This window comes from Anolis sagrei, chromosome 2, assembly GCF_037176765.1.
Source record: "Anolis sagrei isolate rAnoSag1 chromosome 2, rAnoSag1.mat, whole genome shotgun sequence".
NCBI lineage: Eukaryota > Metazoa > Chordata > Lepidosauria > Squamata > Dactyloidae > Anolis > Anolis sagrei.
Window position 1 is genome coordinate 221,323,035 of NC_090022.1, and position 26,544 is coordinate 221,349,578.

A 26,544-nucleotide genomic window follows, 5' to 3' on the forward strand; every position below is an offset into this window, starting at 1 on the left:
TCATCTGATACTCTCTTCTGTCATACTTTCCATAAACAAATGTCCTTTTTCCATCTATTATAAGGGACTAGGTTTGACCAAAGTTAAACTGTTCTTCGTGGTTCTGATTTATACCCAAAAAATAGAATCTACCACTTTCTTTGAAGTTAATTTCTTCAATAACAACAGCAAAAAACTCTTCTCACAGAAACCCACTCTTCATTCTGTGGGCTCAAGCAAACTGAAACGAAATGTGGTATTTTTGCTAACATAATTATTTCCATTAATGAAACTGGGAGGAAAAACAACCTGTTTTGCTGAAGTTTTCCTGAAACACCTTCAAATTCTTGGCTTAGCTCAAGATGATAAGAGGAAAAAAGCTCATATGATGTGAGATTCTACCTATCTGCAAAACAAATGTCTGGGCCACCTTCCACAGATCATCTCTTTTGCTCTGTGAATGTACTTCTGTTACTGACATTTTTTGTCCCTTGACTTCTGTCTTTCCTTCAAGTGTCATCACTCCATGCCATTATAGCATCATAACAATGCATTTGCCCTGCTTCACCTCAGCCTTATTGCATTATATTTTTGTTCTCCGGGGTTGCAGGGTTGTTGAAAACATGGTATTTCTTGATGCCAGAAATAATCTGTTAGGGCCCCTCTTTCCTGCAATAATTCAGTAAGTAATTTGGGATGGATGTTTCATAGTGCTTTCTTGTGCAAATCATTGATTCCAGGGTGCAGTGTGTATGTTCATAAACCAGAATGAATTCCCAGCTATATATTCTTTGCTCCACCATTTTTGTCTGATTATCCTTAAGTGAATGGTAACATTGGAAGTGTGAATTTTCTGAGATCAATACAGTTCTTATCTATCCCTCCCCCAGTAGTACATTGATCCTATTTGGGCTTCCTCCAATTACTAGTCCTATACTACTTAGTAAGGTAAGGAGAATTGTACTACATGGCAAGAGTCTGTGACATGCTTCTCTTCCTCTCCAGTGTTGCTTCTATCTTTAGAACAGGATGGTTGCAAAGAAAGAAAGGATACCGGGGGTTCTTCCCCATGATCTCTTACTTTTGATTTCACCAAGTAGGATCGAATTCACATACTTATAAAGGTCACATCACCAAGAATTATATCAAAACTCTATTTTTTCCAAATAATCCCCATATACTACCTGACCCCCATAGTGATATTATTCACTGAGTTAAATAGCAGTGGCAGCTGTCCACAGGTATGGCAGTAATTTACAATAATACCTGCTGGAAAGTCCCCAAAGCCCTTTGGACAACTATTCAACACCGTCATTAAAAATATGGCTCCTATCACTTTCAATTATTTCTTCAGAGAGGTCTTGCTCTCAGAGTTGTTTTAGTTGCTCTGGAAAACTGGGCTTTGCTTCTTTTTTCATTACAACTTCTCCATGGTTCCACTGACAACAATGAGAATAAATAGCAAAGAACACACCAGTAGGCATCCTGCAGCGCTTCATCATTTCGCCTCTGGCTCCCTCTCCTCTTAATAAAGCCTCTTCTAGCCGTGCTTTTACATCTCTTGACTTCTGGAGGGCTTGAGTGCTGACTTTATCAGAGCTTTGCTTGCCCTGTGCAAACAAATAAGGGTTAAAGTCAATTACTCAAATATTAAAATGTAGACATCTGTTTAGTACGCCATTTTCAAATAACCTGTCACAAATGCTCTTGCTACGTCTGAATTAGAGAAAACTCATTACACTGGCCGACACACATTTTGGTGCTTCAAATGTTTGACATGTTTCTTGGTATATGTGATCCTCTGATTTCAAAAACGGCACCAGTCTAACCCTATCAGCTCTAGGTTTTAAGATACAGGACATATGCCATCTACCTGTTGTCATCTGCCTGTCCATAGAAAATCATGATAACCATGTCTAAGAAACTAGAGCTGACACAGTCTATCCAAACCAATTTTCTGAATGAGTGACCCAAATAACCCCAGGAGCAGGCCTAAAAACCAAGAAACTTTGTTGTTGTTCTGTGTTATAGGTTCTAAGAGTCTTCCTGTTAGCACTGACAATTAGCTTTAATTTTTTAATCCTTTGGAAAATTCAAAATTATGTACAAAGATAGAAGCCAAGTTCAACAAAGAAAATTTGCAAGAAATTATATATTTTATTATGCAATGAAGAAGCTATCGGATTACATTATGTTCTTTCTACCTTATACTCAAAAGCTGAAACACAGATGAAAAGGAGGTCTAGAATCTTGTTTAGTTGCATTGATGGTAGATCTGAAATCCACTTTTGAATCAATTTCTGATCAGCATTTTTCATGATCCATAGAAAACAGATCAAAAGGTGCCGTGTCGTTTCAGGGCTTAATGTATTGAAGTATTTGTAGGGCTGGGAAAAGATAAAAGGAAGTTATCAGGAAATTCTCGAGGAAAAAACATTAAACATTGCAATAAAGTCCACCAATATTAGGAGACAAGCAGCTTGGAAAAATTACTCCTTTGACCTAAAATTCCTCAAAATCCTGTAGCTAACATGGCAAATTCTGTACCACTTTGAAGGTTTTAAAATACAACATCAACAATTGTATGCACATTTGTTTCTTTTGCTTCTCTTCTGCACCCTTAATCTCTGACCTTCAGATGTTTGGATTTCAACTCCCAGAAGCACTAACCTACATAGTCAATGATAACACATTCTGGGAGTTTTAGTCAAAATCATATGGAAAGTAAATGGTAAAGATTCATTGCTCTAGAGCTTTATTCAACCTGATACCATTAAAAGGATTTGGACTACAACTTCCATCACCCCCAAACATTCTATACTCTGCTTAGATTAATATGGATTGTAGTCCAATACTTCTGGAGGGCACTATATTGGGGAAGCAATACAAGAATGGCAGTCAGGAAGGAATTATGTATTCCTCATTCTTTTTTTTTTGAGAAAATGTGCATGCAGTCAAATGAGCAAAAAGCCCACAATAATCAAAAACATTTCGGTTTTGAAGTAAAATCAAGGGATGTCCTAAGAAAAGAAATTTATGATAACACTGGGTTGCTGTGAGTTTTCCAGGCTGTATGGCCATATTCCAGAAGCATTCTTTCCTAACATTTCACCCACATCTATGGCAGACATCCTCAGAGGTTGTGATGCCTGCCATAGATGTGGGCGAAACGACAGAAGAGAATACTTCTGGAACATGGCCATACAGACCGGAAAACCCACAGCGACCCAGTGAGTCTGGCCATGCAAGCCTTCAACAACACTGTGATAATACTAATTATAAACAGACCTACCACTGTTGACACAGAAGAGCCAGAAGACCGTAAAAGATTAAATTGGTTCCCAGCAATGGCCAGAGCAATATTCTGGTTAATTTGGCTGGCAGCCTCCTGTTCTTCATCAGGAGATCCGGAACGGCTCTTCCCATTGCGGCCATCTGAAACTACACAGGAAAAGATAGCTATTACATCTTTAACCAAAATAATTTGCATCACACTGGACAACACACATTATTGTGCATCTACCAGTCACCATCTGCTTGATCAAAGGAAACCATGATAACCATATCTGAGAAACTAGAGCTTATGTGATCCATCCAATGTAATTTTCTGAATCAGTGCCCCAAATAACTCCACAAACGATAGAACTGGGCAAAACTTCCCACATAGAACCCCCATGTTTTGAAGGGACTTTCTGGCGTGAGGCTCCCTCCAACTTCGCAAGCTCTCCCTCATCCGCATATACTCACCATGTTGCCATGTGCCGAACATGCTTGCTCCCCCCGCCCCAGCTTGGAGTCTCAGAAACAGCCCTCCCCTAGGCTGGGAGGCTGGCCAATCACTGTGGAGGAAAGCTTTTGGTGGGAGGATTCGCTGTCTATTTCCAAAAAGGAAGATAAGGACAGACAGAGAGATCTTTGCCAAAGGGGTTCCTGAGACCAGCAGAAATATATGTTTTCTAATGGTCTTTGGTGACCCCTCTGAAACACTCCCCCCGGGTCCTGACCCCCGGTTGAGAAATGCTGATGTCCAGTGATGAATACCAAACTTCCTCAGTCAATTCAAAGCTTTTTTTTTTTGTCGTGTCAGGAGTGACTTGAGAAACTGCAAGTTGCTTCTGCTGTGAGAGAATTGGCCGTCTGCAAGTACATTGCCCAGAGGACACCTGGATGATTTGATGTTTTTATCATCCTTGTGGGAGGCTTCTCTCATGTCCCCGCATGAGGAGCTGGAGATGATAGAGGGAGCTCATCCACCTCTCCCCGGATTCGAACCTGCGACCTGTCGGTCTTCAGTCCTGCCGGCACAAGGGTTTAACCCACTGCGTCACTGGGGGCGCCTAATTCAAAGCTATAGTAGGTCCTTTCTGCTGAATGAGAACATATGAGGCCATTTCCTTTGGGATATTTGTGCATTGGATCTATAAGGGTGGATCCTATTGTCAACAGTTTCTATGGCCTAACTTTCAAATAGTCAATTACTTTGCTATATAGGTTTGTACCTTTATGTTTACTGAAAGAACAAAAGTACCATATTACCAAGAATCAAATCTCAGTATCTTAAATGTGAAATGTACACATTTCTCTTTAAAGAAATATCAACTAATAAATACTATGTAGTCTAGCTAATATTATTTTCTTTATCTTATAAATTAAAGCAACAAATAAAACAATGGACAAGTAACACAAAACCCGCATAGGATCAAACCACTGATGCATGTAGAACAGTCATTCTCCTTATTTCCCTATCAGCAGCAGAGTAGACCTCCCTCACTCAATGTGGTTGCTGGATGTTAAGGTAGACTGGGATAGAATAGACCAGGGGTCCTCAAACTAAGGCCCAGGGGCCGGATACGGCCCCCCAAGGTCATTTATTTGGCCCTCGCTCAGGGTCAACCTAAGTCTGAAATGACTTGAAAGCACCTAACAACAACAACAATCCTATATCATCATCCAAAAGAAGGCCTACACTTCCCACTGAAATACAAATCAGTTTATATTTGTTAAAATTGTTTTTCATTTTAATTATTATATTGTTTTAAAGTGTTTTTTTGCACTACAAATAAGATATGTGCAGTGTGCATAGGAATTCATTCATTTTTTTTCCAAACTATAATCCAGCCCTCCAACAGTTTGAGGGACAGTGACCTGGCCCTCTGTTTAAAAAGTTTGAGGACCCCTGGAATAGACAATTGTGACAACAGTGATCAATCATGATCAAATAGTTATATTGAAAATGGAACAGTTATGGACTATAACTCTAGGTTATGAATCTGTAACTTCAGTGTAGAACGCCAACCACTACTATCTCCATCATCATCATAATCATCATAATCATCAATATAATATATCTTGCCTGTAAAATCATGTAACTGTGGAAGCGCATCCAATATTATCCCAACCAAAGGCAGGTAAAGGGCCGCAACTTTCACTTTCATTTCTGGTTTCAAGCAGGATTTGTCCAAGTCGTGTGAATTTAGCAGGCTGTGAATAGCACTGACAGCTTTCCTCTGAACTCTGCTTATTCTGACACCACAAACAGAAGAACAATGTTTATGAGTGAGGCATATGTTGTTTGTATAACTCAAAATGGCACAGAGGGATATTCAAATTAAAGGGCTTGAAATAGATACAGATTTTATTTTATTTTTCAAGAAAGGGAACTAGCTTACTTCAGCAAAGGAGTTCATATTACATTTTATGTATAATAAGCCACATATCTTGAAATAAAACGACTGTGGGTTAAATCAAACCAAAGTTCTACCAGCAACATTGTGCACACTGAATCTCACATAAATGGTATTAGTTCCATTGTTTTCTCAGAGGCAGCATGGCTTGCACCCAGAACTTGATCTTCTGCTTTTGGGAATTCTAAGCATGCCTCTCTATGTAATCAAACTGGAGACATATATAGGGCTTGAATCAAGAATTGTAGTTTAAAAGCCTCCGAGATTTGTGGATTAACAGCATGTGCTTAAGCCTAAAGCACATACAGAAAGACTGTGCAGCACTAAAAAGGTAAAGGTTTCCCTTTGACATTACATCTAATTGTGTCTGACTCTGTGGGTTGGTGCTCATCTTCATTTCTAAGCCGAAGAAATTGCGTTGTTTGTAGACGACTCCAAAGTAATGTGGCCGGCATGACTGCATGGAGCATCGTCATGTTCCTGCCATAGCAGTACCTATTGATCTACTCCCATTTGCATGTTTTCAAACTGCTAGGTTGGCAGAAGTTGGGACTAACAGCGGGAGCTCACCTCACCCCCCAGATTCAAACTGCCAGCCTTTCGGTCAGCAAGTTCAGCAGCTCAGCCATTTAACCCGCTTCACCACGAGGGGCCTAGCACAGCACTAGTCCTTGTGAATTAGTATAAAGCATTTTCTTGATGATGTTGTTTTTTTCATATTATTTCTGACTTATGGTGACCCTATGGCAAACGTATCATAGAGGGTTCTTGCAAATATTTGTTCAGAGAGGGGTTGGTTTTGCCAGTCTCTGAGCCTGATAAATGTGACTTGCCCAAGGTCATTTAGTGGAGCTAAGTGGGCATTTGAACCCTGTTACTCATCATAGCAGTTCAACACCATGCCGGCTCTCCTGCCTGGGCTAGGCTGCTAGAAATGTTAGGACCCTAGCAAAGTGGTCCATACATCTTGCTACAAATTATAGTAAATTTAGTTTATTCAAAGGCCCTATAGGAGTGGACTCCAGGCTCATTGTATTGATTCTGTCACAGTAAGGAAAAGTAAGTTAAGGGGTTATTTCAAGAGAAGTGACTGAACCTTGGTGTAATTACAACATCACTGCTCACCCGGATAGGTCTTTGGAAAAATGGAAACCTACCCTTCTGCCTCCGTGTCTAGAGCAGCTGCCAACTCAGTAAAGAGCAGCCCTGTTAGGAAATGCTGCTGGCGATAATCTGCTGTAAGGTCAAACATGCTGGCAAGTTTTTGATCTTGGAAACTTGAGCAGGAACTTGAATTCTGCAAAAAAAAAAAAATAGAGGGGAGGAAATGAAGAGGAAGAGAGGATCTCGGTGCATTCAGTTTAAATGTACAGCGTCGGTGATATAGTTAGCACAAGTGTTACAGGGAATTGCTCTTTAAGGTCATCATGTACCTACTGATAATACAGCTTTTGATGAGAGCCTCACAATTGTTTCCTAAAAGAGCAGGACACAATCCCAATCTCATGACTTTTCATTTTATCTTGGTGTGATAGTCTTTATTTCTCAGATCAATCTCTCCTGCATGTGTTTTGCATGTTCGCAGTACACATACAAATGAAAGAAAAGAAACAAAAGGGAGACAGTGAAGGTTATAAATGATTTCCATTATGCTCATAGGCAGATGAAACATATTTCCTCCATCCCAGCTGCCGCTGCCCTGCCCTTGGAGGGACAGAAGCACAGGTCAGCATCATATGTAAGACCAGAAGCAGATGACAGTCGCCTCTATCATCCCAACTGCCATTGTCCTGACCTTAGAGAGAGAAAAGAAAAAGCAGGCAAGCTACATCATACGTAGGACAAGAAGCAGACGACAGTCCCTTCTATCATTCCAACTGCCATTTCCCTGAACTTAGAGAGAGCAAAGAAGAATCAGGCAAGCTCCAACATGTGTTGGTCAAGAAGCAGATGAGAGTCCCGTCTATCATTCCAAATGCCATTGCTCTGAGCTTAGAGACAGAAAAGAAGAAGCAGGCAAGCTCCATTATGCATAGGACAAGAAGCAAATGACAGTCCCTTCTCTCATTCCAACTGCCATTGCCCTGACCTTACAGAGAGCAAAGAAGAAGCAGGCAAGCTGCATCATGCATAGGACACGCCATTGCCCTGAGCTCAGAGAGAGCAAAGAAGAAGCAGCCAAGCTCCATTATGCAAAGGACAAGAAGCAGATGACAGTCCCTTCTATCATTACAACTGGCTGGAGGTGTAAATAACAGCAATACTATCCACTGCCATCAAACTCATAGGAACATTCGACATCTGCCAACACTGCCATCTCTGGCTGGAGGTGTAAATAACAGCAATACTATTCATTGCCATCGAACTCATAGGAACATTCGACATCTGCCAACACTGCCATCTCTGGCGGGAGGTGTAAAGAACAGCAATTTATCCATTCTGCTGCAGGAAATGGTGCTACGCTTTTCAGCCATTGCCCACGTTATAAAGACCATCTCCCACTAACTGTACCATCTCTTCTCCTGGACAGTCAAGAAGATACGGGGTCCGGGCTGAGGGTGCCGGTTTGCTCGTTCACGGGCTCTGCAGCTGGGTCCTTTGTTTTGAATCGACTGCCCTAGTTGAGTGACTTTAGGAATCGACGAGGGCACTGCTCTGTTAAAGCACTTTAACCCAGCACTTTAAGTCTGTTGGTCCTATCAGTACTGTGTCTTAGATAATATCAAGTATTACTGTTAAGCACTTTAACCCAGCACTTTAATTTTGTTGGCCCTATCAGTACTGTGTCTTAGATAATATCAAACATTGCACTGCTAGCCTGCACTTTAATCCGTCTGGTTTTGCCTGGTCCCAAACCATCATTACTGCTGCTAGATTGATTGCACTACAGCACTTTAGACAAATGTTGTGATTTACCTGGCCTTAAGTCCTTGCTGTGATTTACCATCTGTTTCGCGACAGCGCCCTCTCTGGCTGGAAGTGCAATAACACCTACCTTTTGGAGCCACTGCCCACAATATATAAGACCAACTCCCTCTGACTTCCATCAGATTCTCTGGACGGCCAAGAAGAACTAGGGACCTGGCCAAGGGGTGCCGGCTTGCTGTCCACGGGCCCTAGAAGCGGGGTCCTTGTTTTGATTGGCCCACTCTAGTTGAATGACATTGGGACATCTATGTGGGCACAGACCTTGAGCTACTGAATTATTAAGCACTTTAGTCCAGCACTGAGACCAAATGGGTCATTAGAATCTGAGCCATAGAAAGTCATTCAGTACTGTAATCTAGCACTTTAATCCTGCACTTTAGTCTGCCTGGGTTGCCATAAGCTATTAACTGGTTCAGAGCCAACAAGCTGCTGTGAGGTGTGGTATTATAGCACTGTAGCACTTTACTACAGCACTGTGAATTTCAAAATCGCCTGATGTCATCGCGGTTGTCATTTTTGATAACGCTGATAGTCCTCTCTGTTAATACTACTCAAATGCACTTTACTGGAAGCAAGGATGGGGCGGACCCTAGGGGTTTAGAGTTTTATAACCACAACAATGTCTGTTATGATTATTATGCATTAACATCTGATACTGCAAGTGAGGAAGTGAGAGTGAACTCCCCTGGGACGGATGGTTCTATGGGTGTGGGGGCTGCTATAGAGGTGGTGACAGGTAGAGGAAGATACGGGAAAGGGAGAACAAACTACTCAATCCGATCCAAAATTTTCAGCAATAATTTGGCAAACCTAAAATGCTCTAAGAATGTAAGACAAAAACAAATCCGGCCCAAAATTCACAATAGAACATTGGCAATCCCAAAGATTACCCATATTACAACTTCACAATCAATTCGGCCTGAAAATAATAGGAATATATTGGCGATTCCAAAAAAAAAATCCTCCCGACAAGATACAACTGAGATGTCAGGATGGTGGTCCTTCTGGGCTAAGGGTGGTGCTGTTCAATGCCAGGTCGGTAAATGGGAAGTCCTCCATTATTCGAGATCTAATTCAGGAGGAACAGGCCGACCTGGCATGTATAACGGAGACCTGGCTGGACGAGGGGGGAGGTGTGAACCTCTCCCAGCTTTGCCCGCCAGATTACTCTGTCCAGCACCAGCCAAGGCCCGGAGGGCGGGGAGGAGGAGTGGCAGTGGTCTATAAGGTTTGTATTCCCCTAATCAGGTGTCCCATCCCACAATCATCTACATTTGAGTGTGCCGGCTTCAGGTTAGGTGACCGGGACAGGATAAGGATTCTGTTAGTGTACCGACCACCCCGCTGCACGACAGTCTCCCTTCCTGAGCTAGCAGGAGTGGTCTCGGACATGGCGTTGAGCTCCCAGCGGCTTATAGTCCTGGGGGATTTCAATGTTCATGCCGAGACTGCTCTGTCAGGTGCAGCTCAGGACTTTATGGCCACCATGACAACCATGGGCCTGTCCCAACTAGTATCTGGTCCCACCCATATCGCTGGGCACGCACTGGATTTGGTCTTTTCGCAGGGATGGGGTGATAGTATCGGGGTGGAGGAGCTAACCATCGCTCCTTTGTCATGGACCGATCACCACCTGATTAGGTTTAGACTGACTGCTCCTCCCAACCTCCGCAGGGGTGGTGGACCCATTAGAATGGTCCGCCCCAGGAGACTTATGGATCCTAGTGGTTTCCTGACGGCTCTTGGGGAATTTCCCACCTCCCTGGCTGGCGACCCTGTCGATGCCTTGGTCTCTCACTGGAACACCGAGATGACTAGGGCAATCGACACAATCGCTCCAGAACGCCCCCTCTCGAGTAACCGAGCTAACCCGGCTTCTTGGTTTACTGAGGAGCTGGCAGCAATGAAGCGAAAGAAGAGGTGGCTAGAGCGCGTGTGGCGCAGTAACCCGACTAAATCAACCCAAACACATCTGAATACCTTCTTAAGGTCCTACGGTGTGGCAATAGAGGCAGCACAAAAAACATCTTTCGCTGCCAATATTGCATCTGCGAAGAATCGTCCAGCTGAGCTCTTTCGAGTTGTCAGGGGTCTGTTAAATCCGCCGAAAAGTGAGATCCCTGACAGCTCTGGAGCTCGCTGTGAAGCGTTTGCTCGATTTTTCGCAGATAAAATTGGGCGGATTCGGTCGGGTTTTGACACCACTTTACCTGCAGTCTCTGAGAATGTAACGAGAGCATCTGCTTGTCAAGTTTTGTTGGATTCTTTTCAATTAGTTCAGCTTGAGGATGTGCACAGGATCCTTGGAGAGGTGCGGCCTACCACATGCATCCTAGACCCCTGTCCATCCTGGCTTATAAAAGAAGCCAGAGGGGGTTTGGCGGAGTGGGTGAAGGTGGTGGTTAATGCCTCCTTACAGGAGGGCAAGATTCCAGCGAGCCTAAAACAGGCTATTATCAAACCGCTGTTGAAAAAACCATCACTGGACCCCACTCAATTAGACAACTATCTGCCAGTTTCCAATCTCCCCTATTTGGGCAAAGTCCTGGAACGTGTGGCAGCTCAACTCCAGGGATTTCTGGTAGACACTGATTATCTTGATCCGGCACAGTCTGGCTTTAGACCGGGACATGGAACGGAAACAGCCTTGGTCGCCTTGGTAGATGATCTGCGCAGGGAACTGGACAGGGGGAGTGTGTCCCTGTTAGTTCTCCTGGACCTCTCAGCGGCCTTCGATACCGTCGATCACGGTATCCTTCTGGGACGACTCACAGAAATGGGACTTGGGGGTACTGCTTTGCAGTGGCTCCGGTCATTTCTTGAGGGACGGTCCCAGAAGGTGTTACTGGGTGACACCTGTTCGGCTCCACAACCATTGTCGTGTGGAGTCCCTCAGGGATCTATTCTGTCCCCAATGTTGTTTAACATCTACATGAAGCCGCTGGGGGAGATCATTCGGAGTTTCAGACTGCGGTGTTATCTCTATGCAGATGATGTCCAGATCTGTCACTCCTTAACAAATTGAAATTGAATCCAGACAAGACAGAGGTCCTACTGGTCAGTCGGAAGGCCGAACAGGGTATAGGGTTACAGCCTGTGCTGGATGGGGTTACACTCCCCCTGAAGACGCAGGTTCGCAGCTTGGGAGTGATCCTGGACTCGCCGCTGAGCCTGGAACCACAGGTCTCGGCGGTGGCCGGGAGAGCTTTTGCGCAATTAAAACTTGTGCACCAGTTGCGCCCGTACCTTGGGAAGTCTGATCTGGCCACGGTGGTCCACGCTCTTGTTACATCCCGGATAGACTACTGCAATGCGCTCTACGTGGGGTTGCCCTTGAAGACTGTTCGGAAACTCCAACTAGTCCAGTGTGCGGCAGCCAGATTGCTCACCGGAGCGACATACAGGGAGCATACCACCCCCCTGTTGTGCCAGCTCCACTGGCTGCCGGTTCAATTCCGAGCACAATTCAAGGTGCTGGTCTTATCCTACAAAACCCTATACGGTTCTGGTCCAGTGTATCTGTCCGAACGTATCTCCCTCTACGTCCCACCTCGGAGTTTGAGATCATCTGGGGAGGCCCTGCTCTCGACCCCACCACTCTCACAAGTGAGGCTGGTGGGGACGAGAAGCAGAGCCTTCTCAGTGGTGGCCCCCCACCTGTGGAATTCACTCCCGGGGGAAATCAGAACAGCACCAACCCTCCTCTCCTTCAGGAGGAGGGTGAAGACATGGCTGTGGAACCAGGCCTTTGGGCAACCAGGCAATTAGACAATGACAACCAAATAAGACAATCAGATGTGTAAGATCGGCAGGATTGTCGAAATGGAACCAAAACAGATCTTTGAGTTAATTGTACACTGATGGGTAGGAGGAAGATCCAGGTTTGTATTGTTTTTACTGATTTTATCATTTTACTGATTTTATTGGATAATGTTGAATTGTGGGAATTTGTACTGTTATATTTTTTGTGATGATTGTTTGTGTAGCAAGCGTCTAAGTGCGCCTTGCAGCTGTAAGCCGCCCTGGGTCCCCTTCGGGGTGAGAAGGGCGGGGTACAAGAACCCCAAATAAATAAATAAATAATAAACTGCCATTGCCCTGACCTTAGAGAGGGCAAAGAAGAAGCAGGCAAGTTCTATCATGCTTAGAGGCCCTCCATTCTAAATGCCAATGTCCTGACCTTGGAGGGACAGAATAACAGGCAGGCACAAATCTATCAAGCATAAGCCCAGAAGCAGATGAAAGGCTTTCCCTCCATTATTCTGGCATTAGACAGGGACGAAGAGGCAGGCACATTTCCATACTGCCTAGGCCCAGAAGCAGAGGCAATATCTACTGTACATAGCCCCTTTCCACACTGCCACCCCCTTTTTTCTTTCATGTCATGTCTTAATTAAATCGAGAGCCTGAGGTTTATTTTTTTGATTAACTTTGTTTTTATCCCGCCCTGGATCAAGGGAAGGGTGGGATAAAAGTAACATTATAAACAAAACAACAACAACAACCTGTGCTGAGACTTGTCCTAACCTGCTTGCTTGGTGCTGATTCCAAGAGCTGGAAACTAAATACTAACTTTAAAAAAACCCATCCTTTTAGTAAAACACAACTTGAGATGGTTTGAACAAAGAAGGTAGCAATTCAAGACATCTCTTTCTGTTAAGTCAGGACTCCATCTCTTTTTGTGTGGGCAAGAATGACCTCAAAAGGAAAGGTGAACTAAACTCAGCAATGCCTTTTGCTTTTATTGTGCCATTTAATACTGTAGTTGGCTACCAGCTGAGCAATGCTACTCTCCTTACAAAATCTCTGCCAACTTGGATTGTATCTTCACTGCAGCTAAAAGCAGTTGCTGCTTTGTGCAGTATTTGTTCTTGAAGACTGCTGTGTGATTGTCTATTCTTTGTTTGTGCAACACTTGATCTCAACTTCACTAATGCTGTCCTAATATACTTTGGATGCCTGGGACATGTGAAATTATCCAAATGGGAACAGTATCTCTGAGCACAGTTATTTTACATTTGCTTTCCAAATATTAGAAATTAGGAGAACTTAGTACCATCATTGTTACGTATGTGTGTGTTTTACTAAAAAAAAACCCACTCAAAATAAACTGCTATTGATGCCTTTCCAGTTGCCCATTAAAGGAATTGTGTCCACACAACTACTTTCTCTTTATTCCTTCTTTTAAATTGTTGAGCTAACATATAATGCTTACATTTGTATTGGGGTGGTTTGCATTGTTACCGCACCTGAACCATATGGGATTCAAATGATTTTCAATTATCAAGTTTATTTTAATATCTTAACATGGCAACTGCTCCAAAGAAACACAAAATGCCAATAATATATAGCTTTAGAAACATGGGGTGCATATATACTGTAGAAATAATTTAGTTTGACACTACTATAATGTGCCATAGCTGAGTGCTACAGAATCCTAGGGTGAGGCACCAGGACTTTTGACAGAGAGGAATAAAGACCTTGTAAATCTACAATTCCCACTGTTTAGATGTGGTAACAATGCAAATCATCCCAGTACAAATGTAAGCACTATGTTAGCTAGACAATTTTAAAAAAGAAAGCAAAAGGAATAGAGATTCAGTGGGTTTAGTGCAGGCATGGGCTAACTTTTTTGCCCTGAGGCCACTTTGTGGACCTGGCTGGGAGGGAGTGTGGGTCATGGTCCGGAAGGGGTGGGCCAGGGTTGGAAGGGGCAGGGCTGAAAGGGGCAGAGTCAGGGCTGGAAGGGGCGGTTTGGGGCAGAAGGGCAGGGGCCTCGGAGGGACTGGGCCAGGAGAGGAAAGGGGCGGGTCTGTCTTCAGGGAGACAATCACGCCGCCGCTGCTTGATAGCTGCTTACTTCTCTCCCTGGCTCTTATCTAGGCCCCAGGAAGGCAGCGGCCTGCTTTCCTTGGGCCCAGAGGAAGGAGAGAAACACACCGTTGTGAAGCACGCTTGGAAGCTACATGTTTCTCTCCCTGGGCCCAGAGGAGAGAAACACACTGCTGCTGAGTGCTCTCCAGTGAGCGCATGGCACAGGCGTGTCTCTGCCTTGCCCCCCCCCCCCCCCAGGGATGTGGTGCGCCACTGCAACCACATACTGAAGGGGAGGCAAAAGCAGATGTGGGCCTGGGGCAAAGAACCCAAAGGACCACATCTGGCCCACGGGCCTGGGTTTCCCCATGCCTGGTTTAGTGTTTAATTCAAGGCCATGAATTCATAGTTGAATTCAGATGCATTGCTTCTCTATAGAGTAGTGATGCCCAACCTTTTTGACTTGTGGGGGCCTTTTTAGAATCAATTTCTATGGCAGAGGCCCTTAGACCTACCATATGTCTTACAAGTTAATGGTGTTTAGAAGTAGTGTTACCGTGGGAGGAAGAGGGGATAGATAGCAATAGAATGTAAAGTAAAGAGATAACTAAGCAATTATGGAATATCCTTGCAATTAAACTATTTAAAACTTTGGAATATACCATAATATCTCAATTTATTCTCTACCTCCAATACACGTTATTATCAAAATATGGCTGTACATACAAATTCTTACAAAATTCAATAACTCAAACTAGATTTCTGCTCATCATGTTCAGAATGTAATTTCTAGTTTTCTTATTTTGATTCTACTTTTTGTTTCTTATTCTTTAATTTTATTCAGTTTTAATTTATTTAATTTCCTGGAGCAGCCACAGAGCTCCTTGGAAGTGCCTTAGCCCTCAGAGCTCCATGGAGCACAGGTTGGGAATCACTGCTTTAGAGCAAATTAAAATCTGGAAACTTGAGATGACTTCAGTTTTTTAACATTGTTGCCAGAGGGAATGAAATCTGCAAAACCAAGGCTTGTGCTCAAAGAGCAACAATTTTGGCAGGTGCTCTTGAATGAACGTTGTGAGGTATGTGCCATAACAACCCTTCCTCCCTGCTGCATACCAATCCAATTTGTATACACAGACTAGGAGTAGAGCTTCTGTATCCCACTCTGCTACTTGCAGGAATGTCTGCCACAATGCAAGTAACCTGGTATATTAAGAAGAGATGGTGTCAATTCTTGGAACTATCTATAGACAGATAGCCTTCCCTGTGTGTAGTAAACATGATGAGGAAAAAGTGGTAGATTTATACGATCTGAAGAGAAACAAGTCTGGTTTCTCTTCAGATAATACAAATCTTTCGCCTTTTAGTAAACATGATGAGGAATAATGGGATCACTAGTCACTGCAAGTTCATTACAAAGTCAGAAGGGCTGTGTCTGACATACACTTTATATACATTGGTTCTTTATAAGATCAGAAACTTGAATCAAGCAGGGTTCTCACCCAAGTCCCTACGTGTATACAGTTGTCTACCCACAAATAAACTCTTCTCAGATCTTTTAATGAGCTGCCTCATGTGTGTACCATATTTGGCTAACTGACCTGAAGGATAGGATTATGCCTTATACCACACCATGTAGAAAACCTCATAAAGCCAGGATTTAAATATAAACCTGTTTGCTCGTCATCCTTCAGCATCTGACACTGTTTGCTGAAAGTATTAGGGAGAGGAAGTGTGCTTAGTAAGTGTGTCCCCAATGTCCCTATGTCCCACAGCTATATGGAAGGAAATAAAATAAAGATCCCAAAAGCTTTATTATTGTGTGCTTAAGGATTCATCAATAAGAAGCAACATGTAGCTATGTCCCACAGCAACATGTAGCTATGTCCATATAGCTATGTCCCACAGCTATATGGAAGGAAATAAAATAAAGATCCCAAAAGCTTTATTATTGTGTGCTTAAGGATTCATCAATGAGAAGCAACATGATGCACTGTAAATCATTGTCTATATTGTAGGTTTACACAACTTTCACCATACAAACATCGTTTGCTATATAATTCAAGTAGAATAATACCTGGGACGAAAGTGAAGGAGAGGGTGATGTTGGAGCAGAGGATGAAGTCAAGAAGAAAAGATTCAGGTTGAGGTAATGTTCATGACTGCAGAGAATTCGCAGAAACTCCAGTCTCATGGAAATCAGCGTTGGAACAGTGTTCAATTTATTTGACAACTGAAAAGTAAAAAAGTACAAATAAAGAAAACACAAAGAATAAACAGTTGCATAGAGAGAAATATAATGCTTTTGTTTACTAATATTAGCCCAGAAAATTCAAATACAGAAAAAGTAAAGGTAAAGATTTTCCCCTGACATTAAGTCTAGTCATGTCCGACTCTGGGGGTTGGTGCACATCTCCATTTCTAAGCCAATGAGCCGGCGTTGTCTGTAGACACCTCCAAGGTCATGTGGCCAGTATGACTGCATGGAGCACTGTTACCTTCCCACTGGAGCACTACCTATTGACCTACTCACATTTGCATGTTTTTGGACTATTCGGTTGGCAGAAGCTGGGACTAACAGTAGGAGCTCACCCCGCTCCCCGGATTTGAACCTGTAACTGTTTGGTCAGCAAGTTCAGCAGCTCAGCACTTTAACCCGCTGTGCTACTGGGGGCTCCCATATATTGAAAAATGCTCCCTTAAATCTTTGCACATTCTATTTTGCTATCTATTAAATGCTTTCTGTTGGAATGTATTTTTTTTCCTGTCTGCTTGTCCATTAATAAAATGCTTCAGCAAATCTGTCTGGAAAATAATTTTGCATTGTACTTCCCCATCTTGTTAAATTAAAAATAACTCCAGAAATTGTTATCTGTGTAAAACAAACAGATAAACTCCAACATAGCAGTTTCTCTTTGTACTATTGTGTTACACCTGTTAGCTCTACCCAAGAAAAGTAGCTAATCTGTCATCAGTTCAATTTTGGGCGCAGAAGGTTGATTAAAGAACCTTTCTTTCTTTTGCTTGGATGTCTAAAACGGTATGTGGACAAAAGATAGAGCTAAGTGACTTGCTTTGATGGAGCTAGAAAGGGAAATTCTGGGATACAGCCACCAGCAGACAAAGCAGCCTTGTTTCTTTGTGGCATTCAAATGCAAGTAAACATTTTTGCCTTGATCTATATTTTGCTGGGGCTTCAACAGAGTATAAGAGGGATTGACAAGAATTAGAGCTGAACAGAGATCACTTAGTCTGGATTTTGGGTTCATGGAGGAAAACATTATTTTGTTATCATTCATTTCAGAGTAGATACACACATAAACTTCATTTTAAACAAGTGGTGGGAAGGCAAGCACAATCCTATAGCAAAGGGTGTAAATAACAGATTTGCTCCTCCGATTCCTTCAAGACTTTGCCATTGTCAAACTGTTACATTGGCTATTTATTTATTTATCATGTCAGAAGCAAATTGAGAATACAGTTATATTGTATAGAGAAACCACAAACAAAGTTAAAAACTTGGCATTATACTACATGTCATTTCACCAGAAGCTGGCCACTTGGAGTGCCTCTGGTGTCGATGTGAGAACATCCTCTACAGTGCATGTGGCAGGGCCCAGGCTGCATTGTAGTAAGTAGTCTGTGGTTTGCTCTTCTCCACACTCCACATGTTGTGGTCTCCACTTTATGGCCCCATTTCTTAAGGTTAGCTCTGCATCTTGTGGTGCCGGAGCACCCTGTTCAGCACCTTTCAAGTCACCCAGTCTTCTGTGTGCCCAGAAGGGAGTTTCTCATCGAGTCTCAGCACTGATTGAGGTTCCGGGTTTTAGCCTGCCACTTTTGGACTCTCACTTGCTGAGGTGTCCTGAAAGTATCTCTGTAGATCTTAGGAAGTTATTTCTTGATTTAAGGCATTGGCTTGCTGGCTGATATCCGAACAAAGGATGGGCCGGAGATGTCATTGCCTTGGTCCTTTCATTATTGATTGCTACTTCCTGATGGCTGTCAGGTGCTGTGATACTGGCTAAACAGTATAATTTCTCCTGTGATAATGTGGCACATCCCATTAAGAGCCACATCCACTGTTTTGACATGGTGAGATGTATTCCACACTGGGCATGTGTATTCAGCAGCAGAGTAGCAAAGCGCAAGGACAGATGTCTTCACTTGGTCTAAATTCTCAGATATATTAGATGACGAGAACATAACTGTCACCCCAGTCCCTGAGGAATATGAGTGCTTTTTCGAAATAGTTACATGGGCCGCCCTACCATTTCATTATGGATGTGGAGACAAACTCCTCTCCCTCCAATTTTCTTTTGAAAATGAATTATGTTGGAAGCACAAACATTTTTTTCAACACATATTTGTATTTCTGATGGCTTTCAAGATGTGAAAATCTGTTAAAATAGAAGGTGCATTTCCCATGTTGCCTTTTGTTTTTTAAATGAAAATGTTAACCCTCAACTGTAGCAAAAACTATGTTTGGGAGTCTGTGCAGACTCTGTGAGCCATGGGTTGCCCGTCTCTGTTCTTCAGTCTAGAATTTAAAAAATGTAGACTCTTGAAGAACCTGAAAATATTTGTTTGAAGAAGCTACCTATCCTTGAGTATTAGTGGAAGAAAAGACTGACGCTGAATCTGACAATAATTGAGCTCAAGAAAAATGTGATTACATACTGCTCTCTGTGATAGCACTCTACTAGACAAAAAGCTCATTCAGGAAGACAATTTTCTTATACTGTCCTGGGCCTATACCACTTTAGAAAGCATCCAGAAAACTTCAACTATATTACCTCATGTCTTCATGCCATATCTATAACTATCCTGTCTTAGGTAGGATAGTAATACTTAACCTATCTAGTCTCCCATTTTCAAATGTCCCAATTTAACACTCCTAAATCTAAGCACAATATTTCATTAAAGGAACGAAAGGAATGTAGTTAGAGTGTCTACAGTTCCACTATCTGGAGCAGGTCCTCCTGAGGCAAAGGTAAAGCATGTCCACTTGCCTTGTTAGCAAAGGCAGAGTGAGGAAATAAAAGCCAAAAAAGAGCAGGAGGGGGGTTACCTAGTCCTTAGCAATCTTTCAGGTGGTAGATGCAGCAGCCGCAATAATGAGAACAGCTACTCAGGTTTTTGGCAACATTATATTGCTGATGCTCAGCAGTGATGGAAGTTGCTCTTCCCTCCTCTTCCTAGCGCACAAATTGAAGTGGGATCAGCCAATACCACTATTTCCTTGGCTCATTGATGATTTCCTCCTCCCCGCAAAAAAGCAACCATGAAACTAGTGTTGAGGCAAGTGTTTGTGGGAGTCTGTGTAGAGTGGTGGCTGCTGCAGAAAGAAAAAATAGGAGGAAACAGCAGGTGCCATCATCATGGTCACTGCTATGCACCAGTAACAACACAGGAATGTCACTACCATTCTCATTGTCTTTGTCATTTCCTTCACCTGACTGAGTGAAGCTTTCACCAACCATGCTAATCTGCAGAGCCTTAGGAAGAGATAGCTTTCTTCTTGATGCATTTGCCCTGGCTCCATTTTGGCAAGTCAAGCCATGCCCTGTGATGTTCCTACAGCCAAGCAAGTGGATGGGAGCAACAGCCCATGCTTTGGTAGGTCTCAGAGGGAGAGGAATAAGGATATAGCAGCAGAAACTGGCCCATAACAAAAAAGTGAGAGCAAGGGTGGTTGCTCTGAGATCAAGCAATGCACTTGAATTTCCATAAGGAGAGAAAAAGCGTGATATAAATAAACATAAACATAAACATAGTAGTAGTAGTAATAATAATAATAATCATAATAATAACTGATGTAGGAAAGAAGATGGTGGTGCTGATTTTCCTCTCTGAAATATTGGAAAGTATGTGTAGAAGGTATGTCTGGAAGTCTGACAAGGGTTCTCCCTGATGAGTTATTGTGCCATCTATAGGAAGAGTTTGATGTTGGAACATTTTTCAGAAAGTGACTCTGCTGCTCCAAAGAAGCTAATAGACAAGACTGCAAATCAATTTTAGCAAATCAAATTACGAAGAACAGATACTGGTTTGATCCTTTGTTATTGTGGAGGGAAAGCTGACCAGAAGCTGGTCTGTTGAGGATGGGGCTCATCAATCCATGATTTATCTTATTTCCCCCTTGATGGACTGTCACCTTGTCATGGTGAGGGGGCTTGCGTGTTCCAATGAACCTGCGGGCACAACGACTGGAGTCATGCACTCCCAGGAGTGGCCGCGGGGGAGGTTCCAGACCAAGCACAGTCCGAAGACCAAAAGACCTCAACGACGGAGCAGGCAGAGGATAACATGGTACATGTTACAATGGCTGTGAAGGCGGAAGAAGGCTGCAACAGATTGAGAAGCCATGGCCATCTTGTTAAACTATGCCAGCCGTGGAACCTCACTCTGTGAAGACTGTGTGTTGATCAGTTGTGCACTGACCTCCACACATTAAAAAAATTCACGCACAGGCGTCTTCCAAGGGAAAATAAAAACAAACCAACAGAAGTCCCATGGCGATCAGCGAGTGGCGACGAGGGCAGGACTGTGAAATATGGAAGTCCCTAGTCACAGACTGGCACATGGGCAGTGGATACGGACTCAGTTGTTCTACCTCAAGGTCCGAAGCAGTTGAGTAGCTCGGCAGCTGTATCCATGACTGAGCAGCCCTTTTGAGGATCCACTCTGCTCACCCCACCTAGGGAAGGGGATAGAAAATGTGCCCTAAACACCGCCTGAGCTCTGCGAGTGCAGCATTTTTTCTGAATGAAGCAGAGAGCGTTTGAGGACTGGGACATCCATAGGGATACCAAGGTGCTTGTTTATAAAGCTATTGTCCTCCCAACCCTGCTATATGCCTGCGAAACGTGGACTGTCTACAGACGTCACATGCAACTCCTAGAATGATTCCATCAGCACTGCCTCCAGAAAATTTTGCAAATCTCTTGGGAAGAAGCGATGGTCCTCTGCCATCAACTCTGCTGGAGCGGCCACATTGTCCGGATGCCTGACCGTCTTACAAAGCAGTTGCTCTACTCCCAACTCAAGAATGGAAAACGGAATGTTGGTGGACAGGAAAAGAGATTTAAAGATGGGCTCAAAGCCAACCTTAAAAACTCTGGCATAGACACTGAGAACTGGGAAGCACTGGCCTGTGAGCGCTCGAGCTGGCGGTCAGCTGTGACCAGCAGTGCTGCAGAATTTGAAGAGGCATGAATGGAGGGTGAAAAAGAGAAACGTGCCAAGAGGAAGGCGCGTCAAGCCAACCGCCTTCCACCTGGAAACCAATGCCCTCACTGTGGGAGAAGTTGCAGATCAAGAACAGGACTCCATAGTCACCTACGGACCCACCCTGGAGGATTATCCTACTCAGGCAATGAGGGATCGCCTAAGTAAGTAAATTATCTTATTTGCAATCTTCTGGTCTGTATTTTCATGACAATCTTGAAAAGGAAGGTGAATGTTCTTAAGAGAAAACCCAAATTAAGTGTCCTTGTGGGAACAATCCCCACTGAATATGGTGGACACTATAGCATTATGATTCACATTCAGGTGAGGCCTACCTGATTGCAGTAGTGTTTGATGAGATTAAACACAAAACCACGATCCATTAGAGAAAGAAGATCATATAGAAAAAATGCCAAGCTAATGTTCATCTTTTCTGCTTGTTCGTTTTCCTTTTAAAATAAAATAAAAAGATATGAGTTTTCAAAATTAGATTTTATTTTTTAAACATAGGTAGGATCTATACAATAAAGATATTATTTGACCCATGTGCCAACCTCCTATTTCCTACCTGCTCTACTTACTTGGTGAAGCCCAGCTGAGCAGGAATAACAAGCGCAGTTATAAGATATAAACTGAGTTTATGAAAGTTACTTTTTATTACAACTCCCGGAATCAGTTATCTGAAAGATTCTGAGGATTTAGTCCAAGAAAATAACTTTTCCATGCTGTAGAAATTATACCTGTCTTGATAGTTAACAGCAATTTGAACAGTAGTTTGTGGATTTTTTAACTGCTTCTGGACTGTATTTCCTATCATTCTTCCCCATTGGCTATGTTGGCTAAGATTGATGAGAGTTGTAGTTCAACAATCTTTAAAGAGCCAATTTGGGTGTTCCTAATTTACAAGTAAAATTCTTTACAAAAGGGAAATTAATATGACTATCTATAAACACCTCCACATCAATCCATTAAAGACTCATTACAGATGTCAACTGGGAAGATGGCAACTCTGAGCTCTATTATAATATGTCAGATAGGCCTCTAAAGTAAGTAATCATTAGCATGTGTGTACTTCGATACATAACTGTTAGGATATTTTAAAGTATTCTTATCCTGCTATTATTGGAAATATAAGAAGTTAGACTACAACAGGCAGGAAGAGAGTGCCATAGTCAGAAGTGTGCTAAAATGCATTTGCGCACAGTCGTCTCCTTAAACAACAAATGACTTAGAATGCACCAAGCGTATGTCCAAATGGTTATAGACATGCATGAGAATATCTGTCTTACACTTGGTGTAAGAAGGTAGATCGAGAGATGTTTTTTCACCTTCTCTCATTATAGCAGAGCCCAGAATTATCCAATGAAGTTGATATAGGGGAGAGTCAGAACAGACAACTGAACTACTTGTTCTCACAATGTATAGGTACATTGTGATATCTGCTACTTGATATAGTAATGGTCATCAACTGAGATGGCTTTTAAAGAGCACAAGGCAAACTGAGAGAAGACAAATGTAGTACCTAACAGTCAGTATGTTTCTGAATTCCATCTACCTGAGAATAAAATGACTACAGAGACTTATTGCCTCCGCATCCTACTCTGGGATTCCCTGGAAGTATCTGCTTGATCACTACAGGAAATTTGTTACTAAATTGGGCAAACCGTTGATCAGAGAACTTTTCTTATGTGTTCTTACTCTTGCTTTGTTTTCCCCATAGTGGTGCCCTCCCAAAGTGTTAATTTGCAACAGCCACCAAGAAAATCATCTGGATGCTCTAGGTTGGGGATGATTGCCCTTTGTACACAGGAATGACACAATAATCCAGAATTTCGACAGAAACATGACAGAATGAAAATTAGAAACTGATTTCAATGATGAGAAGGGTATGTCTTGAACAAAACTAGAATGTCATCTCTTGGTGACAGATTTATTTGCTTGTTCTAAGGCCAGGAAATTACCTTTTGTGGTTTCACTAAAAGTGCTGCAACCTCAGAGGCAACCACATTGACTATAGTGGTGATGTCATCCTTGAAGCGACTGGAGAATCGACTTCTGCGGGGAGTATCCCGTTTCTCCATGTTATCAACATACTGAGCCATGCTCTTGACCTTCAAGAGAACAAACACGTTTTACTAAATTTGACTATTTCAGTCAAGACCAAAAAGGGAGACATCCAAGAATTAAAACATTTGGAAGCATTCCTAAAAAGCCCTCCCCATGCTTTCCCCTCACTCTACAGTCTCAAAATCTCTGCAGCTAAATACAAGCATGCAAAAATAAATGAAAGCACGTTCCGAACTTAGAATCTTGGGATTAAGTTCAAGAACTGAAGTATATAATAACACACCAACTCTCCAAATTGATTTAAATATGGTGTTGGATATGTTTAATAACACTATTTTTCCACTTGTGAGAGTTCAAGAGAGCGCTTTTAAAGTTACTTTCTAAAACCTGCAACCGGGAACTATATTTTCTGGGGAATTACTGTATCATCTAAAAAAGTAGCTTTCGAAAGATCAAACTGAGCTACATTTATAGTGCTATATATGTATGCAACAGTCTTTCACTTTATGGTACACCTCTGGCCCATAGTTGTAGAAAATCTTAAAATTGGTGGCCTGACTTAAGTGTGACACTAAATGTGTAGAACTTCATATAATTGGTTATTTTAAGTACACTTGTTTGCCTGTTACAGTGGTTCTCAACCTGTTGGTCCCCATGTGTTTTGGCCTACAACTCCCAGAAATCTCAGTCATTTTACCAGCTGTTCAGATTTCTGGGAGTCTGAGGACCCACAGGTTGAGAACTACTGGCCTATTGTATCTTACTGTATGAGCAGTCACTTCTCCTACATCAATTTCCTTGCTGTGCTCTTTTGCTGACATACAGATCATTAGAAGCTTAGCAATGAAAGGGTTTCGCCAGGATACTAGTAATGTGGTGAAACAAAAGTTGTTTAAGTGACAGGGACAAATATGTCTGCTACCTCTTCAGGTTTCCTGGTTCCCTCTGAGATTGTTTGAGCATGAGTGGGCAACAGGGAAAAACAGGTTTCTCTTATCTGGAATCTTGGGAATTAGAAGTGTTTGGATTTCAGGCTCCTTTTTCCAGATTTTGGAATATTTGTACTTGTATATATGATATAATGAGATATCTTGGAGATAGAACCCAAGTCTAAACACAAATTTCATTTCCTGTATACCTTATACACAAAACATGAATGCACTTTTAACAATTTTGTGCATGTCAGTCCTGGTTAGTACTTGGTTGGGAGACAGAGAAATCCTATATTTGACTATTATTTGTCTAAGAAAATCCTATGAAATTAATGGAGCCTCTACAGGCATTGGAAAGACCAGGTTTTTAGAGAGGTGTTCTCTAGGAATAGATAGATCTGCCCAGTGGTTCCCAACCTTTTTTTGACCAGGGGCCACTTTGATCAGAGACCATTCTCCAACATTAGTACCAAAGGGGTTACAAATCAGTTTTTGGTCAACTTTAGATTTGGTTTGGTTATTTGAGATGCTGATTCAGAAATCTGCATTGGATAGACCACATCAGCTATAGCTTCTGGCATAGAACATGTGCCATTCAGCAGTTGGCCATAGAAAACCATATTTAATAAGCCTCGTCACTATAAGAAGATTTTGCAAGGCCAGTTGCTCTCATTGCAACAGTGTAGTAATGAAGAGGCTGCTGACCATATTTTAGTTCTTGCAGCCCACTGGTGGTCCATGGCCCACAGGCTGGGAACCACTACACTAACATGACTGAATTCCCTTGCTACTAAAAGTAAAATTCCAGTTTAAATTCTTACCAATAATTCAAAGAAGAACCAGGAATACTTGAAGACAGATTCTCTCACCATGCCAGCACTGACCACCATCTGAAGTGCTAATTCTTCGTGGAAATGCTACAGGGTATATTTAAAAAGCAAAATGTACATGAACCCTGTTTTTACCATAAGTCATATCTGAGAAGAGCAAATCCAAAACTGAAGCACATAGAATTAATGTATGCAAACATGTACAAAGGAACATGAAATAAAAGGTCCCATGGCAGCAAAAAGTTATACTGTAGCTTTCAACACTACAAAGTTAGAGATCAAGGAGAGTTGAACAGCACACAGAAAAACAGGGTAACAATTATCGCGGTCATGCTTTTTCCAATGGCAGGAACAAAGCACGTCAAAATTTAGAAACAACTATCAAAGCTCATTTCTTCAAAATCACTCTAAATGTGCACATCTTAAACAGATAATAACATGTGGCAAAGAGCTAGCGTAGAAAAGCTGGTTTATGCACATCCAAGCTGCCACTAGGTAGTTCTACAATGGAAATCTTTTGGAAAAGGAGACTGTCACATAAAACAACACAAGAGTCTTAGGTTTTAGTTAAAGCAGAAAGATACATTGTGCAGGCATCATATTTGAAGCAGGTACATGTATTTCAAATATGGCTTTAATAGGAAACTGAATGCATAGCTGACTGGTTGTATGAACTGTTACATTTAAGATTAAACAGCAAAACAGTGCAGTACTAATTTCCCCTTCATTTGCCTGTTGGCAAGGCTGGCCTTTCCACACGCCTCTTAAATATTGAACTTATGCTGAACCTTTTATGTTAAGCCACTTTGAGTCCCCTTCTGAGGAGATAAAGCGGGGTATAAATAATAATAATCATAACAACAACAACTTCCAACCATTCCTAAGTCCCAGAAAAACATGAAAAATACATCTTAAGATGTTTTCCTGCCAAATCTCCTAATATTATCTGTTAAAGAACTTGATTCTGTCATAATTTGACTTTTGCTCTTTTTCCTGCTCTACTATGGAAAGATGAATGTGTTCTGAATTTTGGAAGAAATCTCTAAGATGATACGCCTCTAACACTTTTACATTGAACAA

At 42.3% G+C, this 26,544-nt stretch overlaps 1 protein-coding gene across 2 annotated transcripts in view; it reads right to left on the reverse strand.

Annotated features, from left to right (window-relative positions):
- Positions 1-26,544, reverse strand: part of DOCK8 (dedicator of cytokinesis 8) — a 115,664-nt gene that overhangs the window by 31,443 nt on the left and 57,677 nt on the right. For both annotated transcript variants that reach the window (XM_067464423.1, XM_060762249.2), the window contains 9 exons: positions 25,456-25,551; positions 23,597-23,746; positions 21,971-22,084; positions 16,483-16,638; positions 6,821-6,960; positions 5,333-5,502; positions 3,272-3,420; positions 2,184-2,366; positions 1,454-1,589 (listed from right to left, as the gene is read on the reverse strand). In XM_067464423.1, the coding sequence (XP_067320524.1) occupies positions 1,454-1,589; positions 2,184-2,366; positions 3,272-3,420; positions 5,333-5,502; positions 6,821-6,960; positions 16,483-16,638; positions 21,971-22,084; positions 23,597-23,746; positions 25,456-25,551 (1,294 nt within the window). The remainder of the gene's footprint in view (positions 1-1,453; positions 1,590-2,183; positions 2,367-3,271; positions 3,421-5,332; positions 5,503-6,820; positions 6,961-16,482; positions 16,639-21,970; positions 22,085-23,596; positions 23,747-25,455; positions 25,552-26,544) is intronic.